The following is a 16,985-nucleotide window of genomic DNA, read 5'->3' as shown; positions in this document are numbered from 1 at the left end:
TCGAGTCCCTCATCAGGCTCCTCGCAGGGAGCCTCCTTCTCCTTCTGCTTATGTCTCTGCCTCTCTCTGTGTCTCTCATGAATCTTAAAAAAAAAAAAAAAAATCTTAAAAAAAAAAGTAAAGAAAGAAATTGGAGGCTTCAGAGAATTGGATGCCTGATGCCCGGTTACCCCTGCAGGGGGCTTGGGGCCATCTGGTGGGCTGTCCTCAGGCGGCCAGTGGCTCTATGTAACTATGTAGGCCTACCTCAGTGATACATTTTTTAAAGAAATGTCATTGTGATAAAGAACATAAAACTTACCATCTTAAGTATTTTTAAGTATTTCTCAGCTCAGAGGCCTTAAGAGTGCATTTGCACTGTTCTACAACCAATTTCTAAAACTCTGTCGTCTTGAAAAACAGGCTTTATTACCACCTACCCTGGGGAAAAGAGACCCACTTGTGGGCATGAAAGACTAGTGGGGGCCCCAGAGTAAGTGAACATCTCTTCCCCAAGAGCGTGTGCTCTGCTGGGATACCCCTGTTATTTCCTTCTTGGGACCAGGGGCTCCGGGTCAGACTGCCTTGGTTCATGCTCTCCTCTCCCACTTAGTGTCCACATACTTTGGACAAGTTGCTTAACCTCTCTGCCTCAACTCCGTCGGGTGTAAAACGGGATAATAAAAACAGTCTGTGGCTCAATGAAATGATGTACGTGAAGGGCTAACGGCAATGCATGGCGTGTGGCGATAACTTATTTCACGTTAGCTCAGCTGTAGCTCTAGAAGGTCAGTTAGACATAGTTAGGAACTTACTGATGATCAGGTGGTCATGCAAAGGTTTTCAATGTGTGGGCTCTGTCCTGCAAGGCCGGGGCGCCAGTCAGATTGGATATGTCCGTGTTGGTTTGGAACTAACATGAGCCACAGGAGTGTAGGTAGTATCTGGAGGTCTTTTGTAGCCATAGAAGCCAGAGGATAGGTTGGCTTCTGGATATTCATTCATGGGGGCCCTAATACTTGGTTTAAACATATGGCAGGTGATCTTTGAAGTTTGGGATTCTACAGTGTAGCGTGGCTTGGGAAAGGTAGCAGGGCATCAACTATTATAAATATAGCTCATTTTATAAACAAGCCAAAACAGAAGTTTAAAATTCAAATAAACTGTAGACAGAGTAGCTGAAAGCACTGTCCTCGCTCTGTCTCTGGAAATACTTCCCCAAACTGAAGACACACCATTCTCTCTCCTCCTCCAACTTCCTGAAATACTCCTCTAGCACAAAAGCCATCGGGCCACTGAGCTCAGGTAGTCAAGCGTGTACTCTGAACGTGGTCACGCCACAGCCCGAGCTTGCCCCGGGGCCAGCTAGCTTTGCAGAAAGCCAAAAATGAACAGTCTAAAGTGCATCTCACTGTCGCCGCATTGGATCGAATCCGCCAGTGGATTCCCAGGAAAATGAGTGGAGATGGCCAAGACCTATCTGTCACCATCACCAGAACAAGTCTGCAAACGTGTGCTCCCGGCATGAGTAGGTCGGTCAGTGACGCCTGGGTGGAGTACAGATGTTTCTCTGTTGTGATGCGTGCCCCTTCCTGGGTTGTGCACTGGTCTTCATGAATCATCCGTGGGTGCCTTTCATCCACAGGCTATACTTCTTTTTTTTTTTTTTCATTTTAAGACTGTAAGCTTGGAAAGATCAGGATTCTTGTCTATTCCGCTGGCTGATGGCATTTCCAAGAAGGATTTGCTAAGGAAGTTTACAGGTATGGGTCTCCATGGAGGCACCCAAAAAGCTAAGTGGGCACAGGGTCATCTGGTGGCACAGGGAGTGGTGAGAGGTGAGCACAGGACCAGGGATCCAGAAATTTGCCACTGACCAGCTTAGGGGATCTTGGGCAGGGGTCTCCTCTCTGGCCTTCGTTTCTTCATTAATAATGTAAGGATTGGATTAGATAATCTTGTAAAGGGTGGAGAGGGAGTGAAGGTTGGGTGCCTCTAGTTACCAGATAGGCTTTTAAATTCTCTACTTGTGTGCTTATTCTAGGACTAGTTTTATGATTTTTAAAAATTCATTCTTGGCAAAGTATAGTTCTTATGCCCCCCTACCCCATTTTACTGAGATAGAATGGACATAAAACAACGTAGTAATCTTAAATTTTACGATTTTTTTTCCACTCATGAGTTTCTTATTTCTTATATAGCTGATTCTTACATTACTGCCAGTCTTGATGACCACTGCTTCCAAAGGGTGCGCTGAGTACCATCATATTCTGGGTCCGGTTGTGGGGCTAGGGGAGCCCTGTGGGGTGTCAGGGTGGTACTTCCTGCCAGCAGAAGGCAGGACAGCAGCAGATCTCATGGTGGGTCCCAGGAAGCTCCCTGGAGGTGTCCCTCCTTCCTTTCTCCTCTTGGGACATAATCTGGGCCCTGCTTAGTATGTTTGATGTTTTCTCATTGATGGACACCGGGTACGAACCCTTTCAGAGTGTCAGATTGTCTCCATGGTGTTTTTCCATGCTTACCCAACCCCCCTTTGCCTAACCAGGCCACTGTGGGAGAACGGAGCCTTATCTTTGCCTTTTGGACATGAAGCAGGTGCTCTTCCTATATCTTCCTCCCCAACCCCACAGAACCTGGGAATATCCTGCTAACCTTGCTCATTTTCATGCAGGTGTTAAGCCCAACTTACAAGCAGAGAAATGAAGACTTCAGAAAGCTGTTTAAGCAACTTCCAGACACGGAGCGCCTCATTGTGGGTGAGCCGGGAGACCTGGGAGCGGGGAAGGGAGCAGGAAGGAAGTGTGGGTGTCCCAAGGACAGCACTCAGGCTGCTTCTGTCTTGAGGTTCCACACCTAGGAGCCAAGCCAAGGAAGCACATCTGTCTGGGAGCAGGGAGAGATGTCCAGAGCACTGACCCCAGTGGTTGAGGGCTTAGGGCTGGGCTGTGTGTGGTGACCTTGGCAGAGAGCCCAACCTGGAGTGAGTCACTGCCACTCTTACCTCTGCAGATGACCCAGGAGTGAAGAGTTGGAGTCACTTGGATGGGGGAGGGGTGTTAGTTGCCTTTTATTGGCCTTTCCTCCCTCTGACTTTCTTGGCCTCTCTGCCATCTCATCTATCCCTCTGCCTCTAGACAGTAGCAGTGTATTTCATATCACATGAGATGCTAGGGAATTCCTTGGGCACTAGTTCAAGTGGCTCACCCACCTAGGACATGGTGGGCAGTGGGGCTCCCCCCAGGGCCAGTGGGAGAGATGGCATGCCTGATTTGTAGGTTTGCTAAAGATGCTTTCCTGTCTCTGAGCTCCTCTGTCCCCCATCCTACCGCAGATTACTCATGTGCACTCCAAAGAGACATTCTTCTTCAGGGCCGACTCTACCTCTCTGAAAATTGGATCTGCTTCTACAGCAACATCTTCCGCTGGGAAACTCTGGTAAAGACCTGGGGCTTGCTCGCCGGGCTGTCCCCTTGGCTAGGACTGGGCAAGCTGCTCCCACTCTTCCCTTTTGTTGACTTCCTGCTCTACCCACACCTTTGCATAATTCCTAAAAGCACATTGCCCAAGTCTGGAGGGATAGATCTCCTCTGCCATCTCTTCCCCTGCAGCCCCCCACCCCACCCCATCTTGGGTGTGGAAGAGAGCAAGAGAGCATTTGCTTTTGGCAAATGCAGTGAGTATTCGGCAGGGGTCGCTGCAGAAGGTATAATGGTTGAGTAAAAGGGGCATTGGCCTTGGCGCCCAGGGTGGTACATTATCTGGGTTCTCCAGCTAGTTAGCAGTGTGTCATTAGGCCAGTCCTTTGTTCTTTCTCTGCCTCCTTATCTTATAAAATAGAATGGGTGACTTTTATGGTTTTATCCAGTGCCATCGTTGTGGGTTTCTGTAAGTGGCGAGCAGTGATGGGGTCTCTGCACAGTAATCGGACTGTGTGGATGTGAAAAGGAAGGCCCCCTGGACATCAGCTGAGCCACTGTTGGGCTGTAGGTGAGGCTCAGCCATCATCTCGCTCTGTGGCCTCTGTGATGTAGGGGCCTAAACCAGATGGTCTCTGGCAGGGGGGTCCCTCCCAGGTATAGAGATATGTAGATGAGGTCTGGTTTCCTCTCTCGGAACTGATGCCATGTGAACATCCGTTGCCGACTCAATTAATGTCTCTTCTTGCTTATTATCCATTCTCTGTCCCTCTGGGGGTACCAGCTGACTGTACGTTTGAAAGACATCTGCTCCATGACTAAAGAAAAAACAGCTCGCCTCATTCCCAATGCCATTCAAGTTTGCACTGACTCAGAAAAGGTAAGTGAGTGGAGTCTAATCTTGGCCCTTCAACCCCCCACTGCCCCAGACCCCCTACTTCTGTATTTCTGTCCTTCAGTGGCCTGAATGTGGGATCCAGGCCTGAATGATGGGGAGGGGGAAGGTAAAGTGATACAGACTGCAGGGACCAACTCCATTGGATCAGGGTGTATCAAGTCTGAGCAGGGACAAGTACGGAAGGTCTATAGATTCGACTTGGAGCCAGAGCACTTGAACTTGAGTCTCAAGGGTGTGGTGTGTAACGTCTCTCAACATGAGTTTGCTCATGTATAACATGGAGCTAGTCCTTCCTATAACAGACGCTTGAAGTGACATCACAGATTTGAAAACCGTAAATTATGAAGTGCTGTGCAAACATGTAAGTTGTTAGGTATCAGCATAGCTCATTGGAAGGGATGAAGAGTCTGATAGAAAGTGGATTGTCCATGCCGCCATGGGGGAAATGTGACCCGAGGATCATCTCCCTCTCATCAGAGCCTGGAGACTGACAGCTTTGGGGCTTAGGGGTGGACTAGGTCTCTGCTGAACACAGGTCTACAGAGCCCTTGGACTCGGGCAGTTCAGTGGTGGTAACAACCATAAGATTTGGGCTCAGATAGTCTTAGGTTTGAATTCTGTTGCCGACACGGATCAGCTTTGTGATTACAGAAGTCACCTAATCCCACCAGCCTATTTCTCATTAGGTGTTAGCAGTTATGTTTATTTTCCAAGGTTTTCATGTGGTTTATTTTTTTTTTTTAATTTTTATTTATTTACGGTAGTCACAGAGAGAGAGAGAGAGAGGCAGAGACACAGGCGGAGGGAGAAGCAGGCTCCATGCACCGGGAGCCCTATGTGGGATTCGATCCCGGGTCTCCGGGATCGCGCCCTGGGCCAAAGGCAGACGCCAAACCGTTGCACCACCCAGGGATCCCTTTTCATGTGGGTTTTTTTTTTTTTTTTTTTTTTAATTTTTTATTTATTTATGATAGTCACACAGAGAGAGAGAGAGAGAGGCAGAGACACAGGCAGAGGGAGAAGCAGGCTCCATGCACCGGGAGCCCGATGTGGGATTCGATCCCGGGTCTCCAGGATTGCGCCCTGGGCCAAAGGCAGGCGCCAAACCGCTGCGCCACCCAGGGATCCCTTCATGTGGTTTAAATGAAGCAGCAGCACTCGTGAAGCCCTTGGATCGTGTTCAGTAAAATCTGGTTTCCCACCATTTCCTTCCTGCGTGTTATAAAGGGTCCCCACTAATGTGTAAGGCACAGTAAAGAGGAGTCTCTGTGGTGACTGCTGTAAAATCGTATCCCAGACAGTCAAGTATTTGTCAAATTAGCAGATGAGAGGCTGAGTGGGGTAGTGGGTTTGTCTTCTCCATCCCAAAGGGCTAGCTCACAGCTCACCGCTTAACCCGGTTGTAGTCAGTGGTGAAGGAAATTGCTTTATGGAGAGGAAACCTCCACAGAGGGAGAAGCACCGTGGAAAGCAGGGGTGAATCCTGCAGGAGTTAGTGGCAGTGGGGACCTGGAGGTGCCAGGTACCTGGGCCCCGTGGACCAGTCCCCATCACTAGAGTACCTTGGCATCATGGTCACAGACAACTGAGTCCGTAATATTTGGGGATGAAGTCAGTAGCTTTTCTTAGAAGAACAAAGAGCCCTATCTCCCTCCCTTAGCGTGTGAGTCTTACCAGGCACCTCTTGCTGTGTTCTCTTCCGATCTAGCACTTTTTCACTTCGTTTGGGGCCCGGGATAGGACGTATATGATGATGTTCCGACTCTGGCAAAATGCACTCCTTGAAAAGGTAAGTGCTGCCCATCCCTTCCTTGGGCCTCAGGGCACACATTGATCTAGAACATTCTTTCCCCTAGGGTGAGGGCCCCATGGAGAGCATGCTTTCACTGTGACGTGGGCTAGCTCCAGAGCAGCCCACGTGTCCTCAAGGTTCTGGAAGTCCCCAGATGTGCTTCGAGTCACGTATTCTCCTCCTGGTGGCGGTGTGTGAACAGCCTCATTGCTGCCCTTGTCGACTTTGGGCAGTTTCAGCTCCACCGTTCTAAAACATACCAGGGTTTGCTTTCACCAGGTCGGTGAGACCCACGGAGGTGGAAAGGACCGTCAGGAAGGAATCGGTGTTTATACTCGCAGTTTCATAGCGGCAGAGAGGCAGGTCACAACCTCAGAAACACATGGGAAGTGAAGGCGGCCAGGGTCAGTCAGGAGGCAGAGAGAGCAAGGGGAAATCACGGGCAAGAGCTTTGATTGTGTTTTTTTGCAGGAAGGAATGGGCGAGGCCGGGCAAGCAGGCCAGCCAGGTTTAGGATTGGCCAGCTCAAATAATCCCATCAGGCTTCGGGATATAGAGACCGTCTCTGGTTGCCTGTCCCTGGGGTACCTGAGACTGGGTGACGTTGGCCCGGACTGTAAGGATCTGGGAAAGAGGGTGGTTGAGGGTCTAGGCTTTGGATCGGCCGGTTATATATAAAAGGTGCACTTCTGGGTGAGTTGTTTTCTGTCTCCTGGAATTAGCTAATCCCGGGGTGGGCATTCACTCCCCAGTCCACGAGGCCTCAGATGCCAGTGCATCAGAAATCTAGCAAATAGGATAATAGAGTTTATACAGATACCAATTTGACTTCTCCAGTATCCGAAGGACTGTGAGGGGGCACAGATATTGGCGATATCACAGCTGCATTCCTTAGAGAACTCCCGCTCTGATACTGAGGGATGTTGAGAAACAGCCCCCAAACCAGGAAAAGAGGTGTAATAGAAAAGTTATGCGGTTATAATTATATTACATATATATGACACACATGTACATACATACCTTGACTCCAAAACAACCTAAAGTAAATGGAGCAGAATTTATTATTTAGAATTTCTTCTAACCTGAAGGCCTAGAGCCCTGGCACAAATCCAGGTAACTAATTTGAGCTGAGATCTGCAGCCCTGATGAGCCATTAATAGTAGTAAAATGATCATATGCTTGAACCTCCACTGGGAAGTTTGGATCTTGAGTTCACAACCACTGTCATTTCTGAATAAGACAGAGCGTCGCCCACATGGTTCGCAGACACTCCCACAAGGTAGATGATGTCTGCTGATTGTCCTTGTCCCGGTTGTAGGCAGACAAGCCAAGCCAGGTGGATTGGTCAGAGAAGGACACACACAGCAGGGGAATTGTGACAAAGGGGAGGACGTGGTGGGGCAGTGAGGCAGATGTGTGTCCCAGGTGGGGTGAATGGTCTACATAAGGGCCAGGGCTAGGAGGCAGGAGGGCCCGAGGGAAGAGAAGACGATGCCTCCCACTGGCTCGGTGAGGGCCAGCACCTGCCGGCTCAGAGGGCACCCTTGACTCTGCCATTTTGGGCACTTCTCAGTCACAAAACCAGAGCCCTGGCTTATGGCATCCTGGCACTGCCTGCTTCCTAAACCACGCCTTGGGAGGATGGGCTCGGAAATTCTCATATCCCTTATCAGATCTATTGATGGGAAACATTCTTGACGTTTGATTTAAAATGCTTCTTTGTGTTTCGATGCCTTCTGGTTTTCTCTAGCTTTTGCCCTCTTTTTCACATACTGGCCGCACCGTCACCTTCTGTTCCTCCTTCCAATTTACAGCTCATGCATGTTCCCACCAGGCATCCCTCTTCCACGTTCTGTTGCCCCTTTCCCAAAAATCCAAACCACAAAAGCTCACTTTTCTCAGGACAGTGCTTTTGGGGAGGGCGTGTAGATACCCTGGGAAATAAGAAACTGGAACTAGTCCATACCACTGTAGGCAAACTGATTCTGTTGGAGAATAAAGAAGGAAGTATTCAGGTAGCCAAGAGAGGGTTGGTTGTGATGATCTTTAAGGCCCTTGAAATTCTGAGAACATAGGCTTCTTTCTAAGCCACGGGAACTGTCCCAACTATGGAGTGGCCACTGTTAGTATTGGGAGATTAATGTGGGTCCAGGAGACTGGCTCAAGGCATCAAGTCCAAATCAGAAGCCCTGGGATCACCTTGGCTCCAAGAGTAACATGGATTTATCATGCTCAATGCTTGACCTTATCTGTAGGAGCAAAGATGGATAGTTAACCATCCTTAAGGGGTCAGCTGATCCCATTATGCAAACCTGAGCTGTGGGAACAGGGCCAGGTTCCTGGCTTTGCTGAAAGCTATATTTTTAGGTGAAGGATGGGCGTCTTCACTGTGATCCTGAGAGGAGGGAGGAGGGAGTGGAGGAGGCACTGCTCTCTTCTTAGTTCAGGCAAGGGAGAGTGGAAGCCACTTCCACTGGGCTGGAGAGGTGGAAGGGCTTCTCCTGCCCCCAGGGGAGTCCAGCTCAACTCAGTGCCCCTGGGTAGAGTGAGTTCCCGAGGAAGGAAGGGTCAGAGTCGCTCTGTTGTCCCCTGCAGCCCCTGTGTCCCAAGGAGCTCTGGCACTTTGTCCACCAGTGTTATGGGAATGAATTGGGCCTTACCAGTGACGATGAGGACTACGTGCCCCCTGATGACGACTTCAACACGATGGGGTGAGCAAGACTAAGGGCAGCTGCCCAGGGAGCTTCTCCCAAGAGGGGCTGGGATGGGTGGAGGGGTGACAGCCTCACTGGGGAACCATGTCTAAGTGAGTCCACAAAGGAAGTGAGGGTACCTCTGGGGAGACCCTCCTAGGCAGAAGGAATAGCAAGTGGGTGACTGGGCAGAATGAACAAAGGGCAGGCAGAAAGAGGTGAGGAGGCCAAGGCCACATTCTGAGGACCCTTCGGCCAGTGCAATGATTGGATTTTACTCAGAGTGGGCTGGGAAGCCCTAGGAAGGCTTTTGAGTTGGTAATTGATAAGATCTGACTTAACATTTTAACAGGCTCACTCTGGCTCCTGGATTGAAAATAGATATACCAGGGAGGAACAGGGGCAGACGGGCTAAGAGGCTATTGAATAATTTAGATCGTTTAGATGAGAGGTGAAGGTGGTTTGGGCCAGGAGGGTAGCAGTAGAAATGGCAATAAGCAGTTAGTTGGTGAATACATTTTGAAAGCGGAAGCAGGTATATTTTGAAGGATTTGCTGACAGATTGGAAAAGAACCAAAGATGGCTTTAAGGTTTTCTTGGATTTACCAACCGGAAGGCTGGAGCTGTTCCAAACCGAGATGGACAGTATTATAGACCAGACTTTGGGGGAGGATCAATCAAGTTAGGTTTGAGATGACTGCTGGCCAAGTGGAGATGTCGCACAGACATTTTTGTATGTGAGTGTGACATTTACCAAGGAATGCTGGGTTAGGGATATCAATTTGGGCATTATGAGGGGACAGCCATGAGATTAGCTGAAACCATCAAGTGGCTGGATGAACATGGGAAGAAGTTCAAGGCCGGCCTAGGAGCACTCAACAAAAGGAAGAAGCAGCAAAAGAAATTCTGAAAGAACAAGCAGCCAGGTTGGAGGAACACAGGGAGAGCTCGCATCTCGAAGCCAAGGGAAGGAAGCTTTAGGAGAAGGAAGCATCACTGTATCTTGTGCTGTTGATGGGTTGAGAAAGATGGGATCTTGGAGCCATTCTAGCATGTTCGAGGTGGGGAGGTGGGTGGAGGCTCGGTGGTGGTGTGTGGAAGGAATCTCTTAATCTCTGTGAATATCTGTATGATTATCTTTAGGAGGCCTGTAATGGGTTACTCAGAGCTGTCATGTATCCAGGTGGGGTCAAAGGTAAAGTGTAAGTCAGATGTTGATGACAGGGATGGTTTCTCCCTTGGGAGAGGCCACAGTGACATCCCTGAAGTGTCCCTAGAAGGGCGTTCACCTTTATCTCGGGGAGGGTTCCCTTTCAGGTGTCCCAGACAAAGAAGCTCACTAGTTAGGATCCAGAAATTGGGCATTATCACCAAACCACGCTGGTGCAGAGTCTCGTCCTCATCACTGTGTGGGAAATAAAATGTATGCTCAGAGCCCAAGTGTTTCTGTCAGTGGTCCGCTTGGGATGGGCTGAAATGCCAGTGGAATAAAGATAGTTTAAGACACATAATGGTCATAGTTTGGATAGGGTTAAAGGAGAGTGCATAGAAAAAGTGACTTTGGAGGCAGAAATCGTACACGGGAGGGGAGTGCAAGGTCGGGAGGAGGTTTCAGGAGAGCAGTGTAGCCAGGGGGATGGTGTCCAGAGGAAGGTCATCTACAAAGCAAAGAAGCAAGAAAGCCCATAGTTTGGGATGGATAGAGAGACCTGAGGTCCTTAGAATAGTCGGTGGTCCTGGCCACTGAGGTTAACGGGGATGCGTGGTGTCTTCTCTCAGCTACTGTGAGGAGATCCCCGTGGAAGAAAATGAAGTGAATGACAGCTCATCCAAAAGCAGCATCGAGACCAAGCCAGATGCCAGTCCCCAGCTACCCAAGAAATCCATCACCAACAGCACACTGACCTCCACAGGAAGCAGCGAAGCCCCCGTCTCGGTATGGGCAATTAGACTGTGGTCAGCGTTTCCTAGCTGAGCTAACTCCGCAGGACCCTGGCCTGGGGACCGGATAGAAGGGAGGGTGGTTACACTGTGGTCGGCTTAGCCAAGGAGGCATCCTGGAGACGATGGGCTCTCTGTTCTGATGGCGAGGTCCCAGGACCCAGAGTCGGGTTCTCAGTGCCTTGGATGCAAGATTTTGTTTGGCTTCCGAGCCGATGAAAACCATCACACGCTCTATTGTGTGAGCTTTGCTCTTGGTGGACGGCTCCTGATCAGCCCCTCAGTGGGGAACTATCCCAGGTGTTTGGATTTGTTTGTTTGTTTTTTTAAACTGCCTTGATCTGAAGTCAAAATCATATGTGACTCTAGGACTATGGACCTGTCATCTGTTCCCTCATTCAACAATTAGTTTTTGAGTTTCCAGTACATACACTCCCGATTTAGTATACTGCTGCACTAGACTTCACAAAAGACTTCACAAAATGTGTCAAGAAAGGTCTTTGTTCTCTGACACTTGGTTACAGAGGGGATGGAAGGAAGCTTGGTGAAGGAAGTGTCAGGTGTGCGCTGGCAGGTTGAAGAATGGGTGGGCTCCCTGGAAAGGGGAGCCTCATATTCCAGTGGCTTGGGTGGGGGGGTCAGACCACCTGGCCTTAGAATGAAAACATCATTTACCTGGTCCTGATCTCTCCATTTTCCATCTCTGAGGCTATCTTACAAACATAAAGGCTGGTATCTATTTCCTTCTGGGGCTAAGGGGAGAATGAATTAAAAAATGTTTATGAAGCTGTGGAGCGTCTTGGCAGGCGAGTGCTAGTGAGAGGCAGGCTGACATGTAGCATGGTGGGTGAGTAGCTCCAGGAAGGGAGCGGAGACCGAGAGGGCTAACCCTGCTCCCTGCCCAGGCTTCTGTGTGCTCTGTGATGGTGAGCAGGACAAGGAACCTTCTGCTGTGTTCTGTCTTCCATGGCAGAGCTGGGGAAAACACTGGAGCCCACGGCTCCGGCCCAGCTCCTGAGCAGCTATGTTGTGAACGGGAGGGTACCCAAGGCCAGGTCCCTAATCTCCCTTCAGAGAGGAGACCGGAAGCAGGTGGCACCTGTTGGGTGACTGCTCTGTCTCCACCCCAGTTCGACGGCCTGCCCCTGGAGGAGGAGGTGCTGGAGGGCGATGGGTCGCTGGAGAAGGAGCTTGCCATTGACAACATCATTGGAGAGAAGATTGAGATTGTCGCGCCTGTGACCTCCCCTTCGCTGGACTTCAATGACAATGAGGACATTCCCACTGAGCTTAGTGACTCTTCTGACACCCACGATGAAGGTGGGCGTTTGAAACTGGGTGTGCGGGGCGGCCTTGCCTCTCTCCATTTTGAAGGCCAACAGGATGTCCCTGTAGGGAGGCTGGAGCCAGTCTCTGGGTTTCTTGGTGGAAGGGTGGGTTTATTTGTCATTGGCAGACACACATTTTTCCAGATAGTCCCCGCAGGATCCTTATCATCCCATACTTGTCTGTCTTTACTCGATGGATCACTTTATCCTGCCACCCAGTCTCGTCACTAAACGTACCTGCCTGTTGGTCCCGGCTCTGTTCCTCGGGGAGATGCAAGGCAAGGCAGTGTTCATATGCCACAGGAAAGTGCCAGTCAGCTGTTTCCCAGGAATAATGCGATTTTAATAGAAGCTCGCTTCAGTGACTCCAGTGTTGGGTTTTCAGACCTCCAGGCTGCAAGAAAAGGTCTTGCTGGGTCACTTGGACTCTGCAATCTGCCCTTCTCTCTCGTATTTCTAGGTAGCGTATCTTACTTCACTCCTGCATCGGGTTAGCTTCTAGGACCTTGGGAATGTGCTGCCTCTGGCATTCCGGGGCCGAGAGGCCTTGTTGTCGGTATTCATGAAATGGGTTGATCCAGTGACTTGATGGAAGGCTAGGACCAGCGCCTGTATGTAGATGGTGCTCATTGAAACATCTGTGGACAGTTTCTCCTGTGGTCCCCTGGAAAGTCTTCCCCACTCCCATCTAGGACACAGGGCCAGTGCAAAGGATTGCACAGGTTGGGTACTGCACAACAACAGGGGTGCCATTCACTTAGACGTGACTGTTCCCCCACTGTGCTCACATAGTGTTTATCCTGTACAGTTACCAGCCGCCTACAATGTTTCTGAGCCACAGGGGCTCCAGGAATGTCAGCATCTTGCCTGAGACCACATGCCAGCCTCCGTAGGTGGAGTAATTAGGGACTATGGGGTGCCGAGGGCTTGGGAGGAGTGCTGGGACTTTAGCAGCACACAGGCACGTTCTCCGAGAGCAGGTAGAAACCTGAGAAAAGTGACAAGCATTGTAATCTTGGGGGAAACAGGCTGCCTTAGGGAAGAGGAGCAGACCTTGTGTGGTTAGATCACGGCCCTACAGTCCAGCCCAGCCTTAGAAGCTTTTATTTTATTTTTTAAAAATTTTTAAAGATTTTATTTATACATTTGACAGAGGGAACACATACAAGCATGGGGAGTGGCAGGCAGAAAGAGAGGGAGAAGCAGGTCTCCTTCTGAGCAGGGAGACCGACACAGGGCTGGATCCCAGGACCCTGAGAGCATGACCTGAGCCGAAGGCAGAGGCTTGACCCACTGAGCCACCTAGGCGCCCCAGAAGCTTTTTTTATATGAAGAGGTAGTTACAGATGAACCCGTGTCCCTTTGATGCACCTGTGCCGAGGTTGCAATGCCGTGTGTTGTCAGTTGTGCTTAACTTATAGGCTCTGGATAACAGAAGTGTCTGGGTGCAGGGAAGCTCAGGAAATAATCCTTTATTGAAATTTTAGTCTAAGATCAGCTTAATTAGGAAGGCTTGAAAATGTAAAAGCAAATAGTATGTTCCCATAGTCTCTGGAAAGGAGAGATGAAGAGAACGCCAGTGAGTTGTGTGCACATCAGCGACAGAGGAGTTGGACACATGCACAGTCACGAGCCACTACCCACTCTGGCCGCCCTTGACCCTTGGTGGCCGATGCTGCATAAGTGCTCTGGGGGTGTCCTTGGGGCCACTCGCCCCTCCGCCCCCACTCTCTACTTCCTCGTCCTCTTCTGTGCAGGGGAGGTCCAGGCCTTCTATGAGGACCTGAGTGGCCGGCAGTACGTGAATGAGGTCTTCAACTTCAGCGTGGATAAGCTCTACGACCTGCTGTTCACCGACTCGCCCTTCCAGCGGGACTTCATGGAGCAGCGGCGCTTCTCCGGTCAGTTTTTCCAGGGCCAGCACCTCCCGTCCCTTCCCTTTCAGGCCACCCCTTTTCCTCTTCTCGCCAAGTCCCCCCCCACCCCCACCCCCCATGGCCCTGGGACTCCCTCTTTCCAGCCCCGTGCCAGGGCCCTGCTCACTACTCCTTCCCCCAGGGCTCAGCCTTACGCTCGCCCACTGTGCACCAGGCCCCAAAGGCTCACCAACGAGTCGCCCTCCCAGGACTCACCGTGTAGCAAAGAGTAGCCTCAAACCCTTACTGCTCAGCCCCCATGGCCTCCCGAGCGCATTACATCATCTTGTGTAACCCGGATCTGCTGGATGTGCGAGCATTGCGGGCCTCGGGGTACCCATGAAGCCAGAACTCTGGCCTTTCTTACTTGCCCAGGGCCGTGCACCTCTGTAGGGCCCGAGCCAGGACTCCCATCCAGGACTCTGCACGGCCCTCCTCGTACCTGCGTGCCCCTGTCTCCTCCCCTTGCCCTGGCTCTGCCCCACGCATGGACTGAGGCTCTGGCCTAGCAGAGCCGCTGGGCATCCGACGCTGTGCAAGGGCATTTGACATCAGCGTCGCCCTCTGTCAGGAGGAGAGGGCGGCTGAGGGCACCGGGAGGGCACGCCTCAGGGGAGAGGGCTTGTTCCCAAGGATCCCGGGCCCTCGTCACAGTGACTCCAGTGTTGCCAGCACCCCCGCAGGTGGCCCCGAGACCGCCTGTCCCTGCCCCGGGAACAATCAGCATTCTGGAGGCCTGTGTAGAATTTCGGCAATGCCACAATGAGCCTCTTTCTGCTTTCACTCCCTGTGCCTCCCACCCTCCTCCCTGGGCCCTCGGGCTCCCATTTGCTTCCTTTTGGGGGCCAGGCGGCAATCGGTACAGTCAAGAGTTCACTTGGAGGGGAGATTCAGACGTGGCCAGGGCATGCCTCTTTCCCTCCCTCATTCCGGGACTCTTCCCCACCCTCAGATATCATCTTCCATCCATGGAAGAAGGAAGAGAATGGAAACCAGAGCCGAGTGATCCTCTACACCATCACCCTTACCAACCCTCTGGCCCCTAAAACTGCCACTGTCAGGGAGACGCAGGTGAGTCAAGGGCAGGGGCCTGGACGAGTGGCAGGAGCGTCGGGGCCCTGCACGCACACGGCGGGGGAGCGTGGGGAGTGGAGCGAGGGTGGTGCCTTTCCTGTCCTGCTTCTCTTGTGTTTTGTGCCACGGACCCTTCTCCCCACAGACCATGTACAAGGCGAGCCAAGAGAGTGAATGTTACGTGATAGACGCCGAGGTCCTCACGCACGACGTGCCCTACCACGACTACTTCTACACCATCAACCGCTACACTCTCACCCGCGTGGCTCGGAACAAGAGTCGACTCAGGTGTGGCATCAGGGCTGCGTGGGTTCCCAGGGTGTTCCTGGTGGGCGTGGGTGTCCTTGCTCATGGGGTCGCAATAGAACGGGGGTTTGGTGAAAGGCTACAGAGAGGCCTGTCGGGAATCAAGAAGCTCTGAACCACCTACGTCTCAGAAAGGCCTGCATTATTCTCATCGTATTCTTTATTTTTTTTTCGTATTCTTTAATATATATATATATATTTTTTTTTTTAATTTATTTATTTAGTTTTGGTGCCTGTGCTGGTCTCTGACTATCTACGCTTCCCTCACTCCCTCCTTCCTCCCTTCACTTCCCTCCCTCCCCTCTCCTCCCTCTTGCCTCCACCATCCTTCCCCGCACAGGGTCTGGGCTTCTCACTTCCAGCTTCTTTGGAGAGTCTCCTGATTAGACCAGTTCTAATTTCTGTCCAGTTCACGCAGAGGCAGCTTACTGACCTCAGATAAGCCTCTACAGAAAGGCGCCTGCCCGCGATCCCATGAATGCTTGCTGGGCAGAGTGGGGGTGAGGTGACTCAGAAGCATTTGCATGCCCAGGTCAGGCCCTGCTGTCCCTGAGGAGACACACCCCCGGGGAGAGGGCCAGGCAGCCTTCAAAAGGGGAGCATACCCTGGGAGCAGCCGTGACACAGGAAGAGGGGATGGGGCTGGGGTGTGAGCAGCGTGGGCAGCAGAGGGACCTGTGACTGGGAGAGGGAATGCCTGGAAAAAAGCAAGAGCTGGCAAGGTCTCGGTGGTGCGGAGAGGCAGGAGCCAGGGCCGGCAGCCAGTCACTCTCCTAAAGGTCGGAGTGACAGAGCCTTAGAGCCTGGTTGGGACTTGTAAGTCTCTGCAGAAGAGACGAAGGACCCCCGTGGCTGGCCGGCCGCTTGGCACCATCCGGAGAAGGCGGCGTGGCCTCATGAAAGAACTATGGGTCTGGAGTCAGGAACCCTGTTTGTTAGCCCCTCTCTGGTCTGGACTGTTCTAGAACTCCCATTTTCTCACTCAGAGGCGCCTGCGGGGCTCAGTGGTTTAGTGCCTGCCTTCGGCATGACCCTGGGGTCCCGGGATCGAGTCCCACTTCAGGCTCCCTGCAAGGAGCCTGCTTCTCCCTCTGTCTGTGTCTCTGACTCTCTGTGTGTCTCTCATGAATAAGTAAATAAAATCTTTTTTGAAAATAATAAAATAAGGATCAACCCGCTGATTCCGCTGGCCTCTGAAGGTGGCCGGGGGAGATCGGCTGGCCTAGCAGCTGTGGCGTGAAGGGGCTTCTCACCTCGCCAAGTGCAGCACCGATGTGATGCTGCTTTGCACTTAAACCCCTTTCCCAGCAGCGGAGGGTCTGCCGGGGAAAGGCTGACCCGTGCCTGGCTTGTCCTGCAGGGTCTCCACGGAGCTGCGCTATCGAAAACAGCCCTGGGGCTTAGTGAAAACGTTCATCGAGAAGAACTTCTGGAGTGGGCTGGAGGACTACTTCCGCCACCTCGGTGAGGAAGGGCTGAGCCATTGGCGCTGGTTGAACTGCAGACCCCGGCTCAGCTGCTCAGCGGCTGCCGTTCAGGGGAGTGGGAAGCACAGAAGTGGGGGTCAGATCGAGATGGTGGGGGTCAGATCCCTACGGCGACCCCAGGAATGGATACAGAATTTGGCATGTCTGTGGAACTA

At 51.6% G+C, this 16,985-nt stretch overlaps 1 protein-coding gene across 10 annotated transcripts in view; it reads left to right on the top strand.

Annotated features, from left to right (window-relative positions):
- The window catches only part of GRAMD1B (GRAM domain containing 1B), a 181,688-nt gene that overhangs the window by 151,023 nt on the left and 13,680 nt on the right, over nt 1–16,985 (top strand). For all 10 annotated transcript variants that reach the window (XM_041772301.1, XM_041772300.1, XM_041772302.1 and 7 more), the window contains 11 exons: nt 2,651–2,735; nt 3,311–3,414; nt 4,180–4,275; nt 6,002–6,082; nt 8,681–8,796; nt 10,558–10,714; nt 11,850–12,039; nt 13,805–13,948; nt 14,916–15,034; nt 15,183–15,325; nt 16,704–16,807. In XM_041772301.1, coding sequence (XP_041628235.1) covers nt 2,651–2,735; nt 3,311–3,414; nt 4,180–4,275; nt 6,002–6,082; nt 8,681–8,796; nt 10,558–10,714; nt 11,850–12,039; nt 13,805–13,948; nt 14,916–15,034; nt 15,183–15,325; nt 16,704–16,807 — 1,339 coding nt within the window. The remainder of the gene's footprint in view (nt 1–2,650; nt 2,736–3,310; nt 3,415–4,179; nt 4,276–6,001; nt 6,083–8,680; nt 8,797–10,557; nt 10,715–11,849; nt 12,040–13,804; nt 13,949–14,915; nt 15,035–15,182; nt 15,326–16,703; nt 16,808–16,985) is intronic.

Source organism: Vulpes lagopus, chromosome 10, assembly GCF_018345385.1.
Source record: "Vulpes lagopus strain Blue_001 chromosome 10, ASM1834538v1, whole genome shotgun sequence".
Taxonomy (NCBI): Eukaryota; Metazoa; Chordata; class Mammalia; order Carnivora; family Canidae; genus Vulpes; species Vulpes lagopus.
Note: the sequence above shows the minus strand (reverse complement) of the source record. Positions and strands in the feature narration are given on the sequence as shown.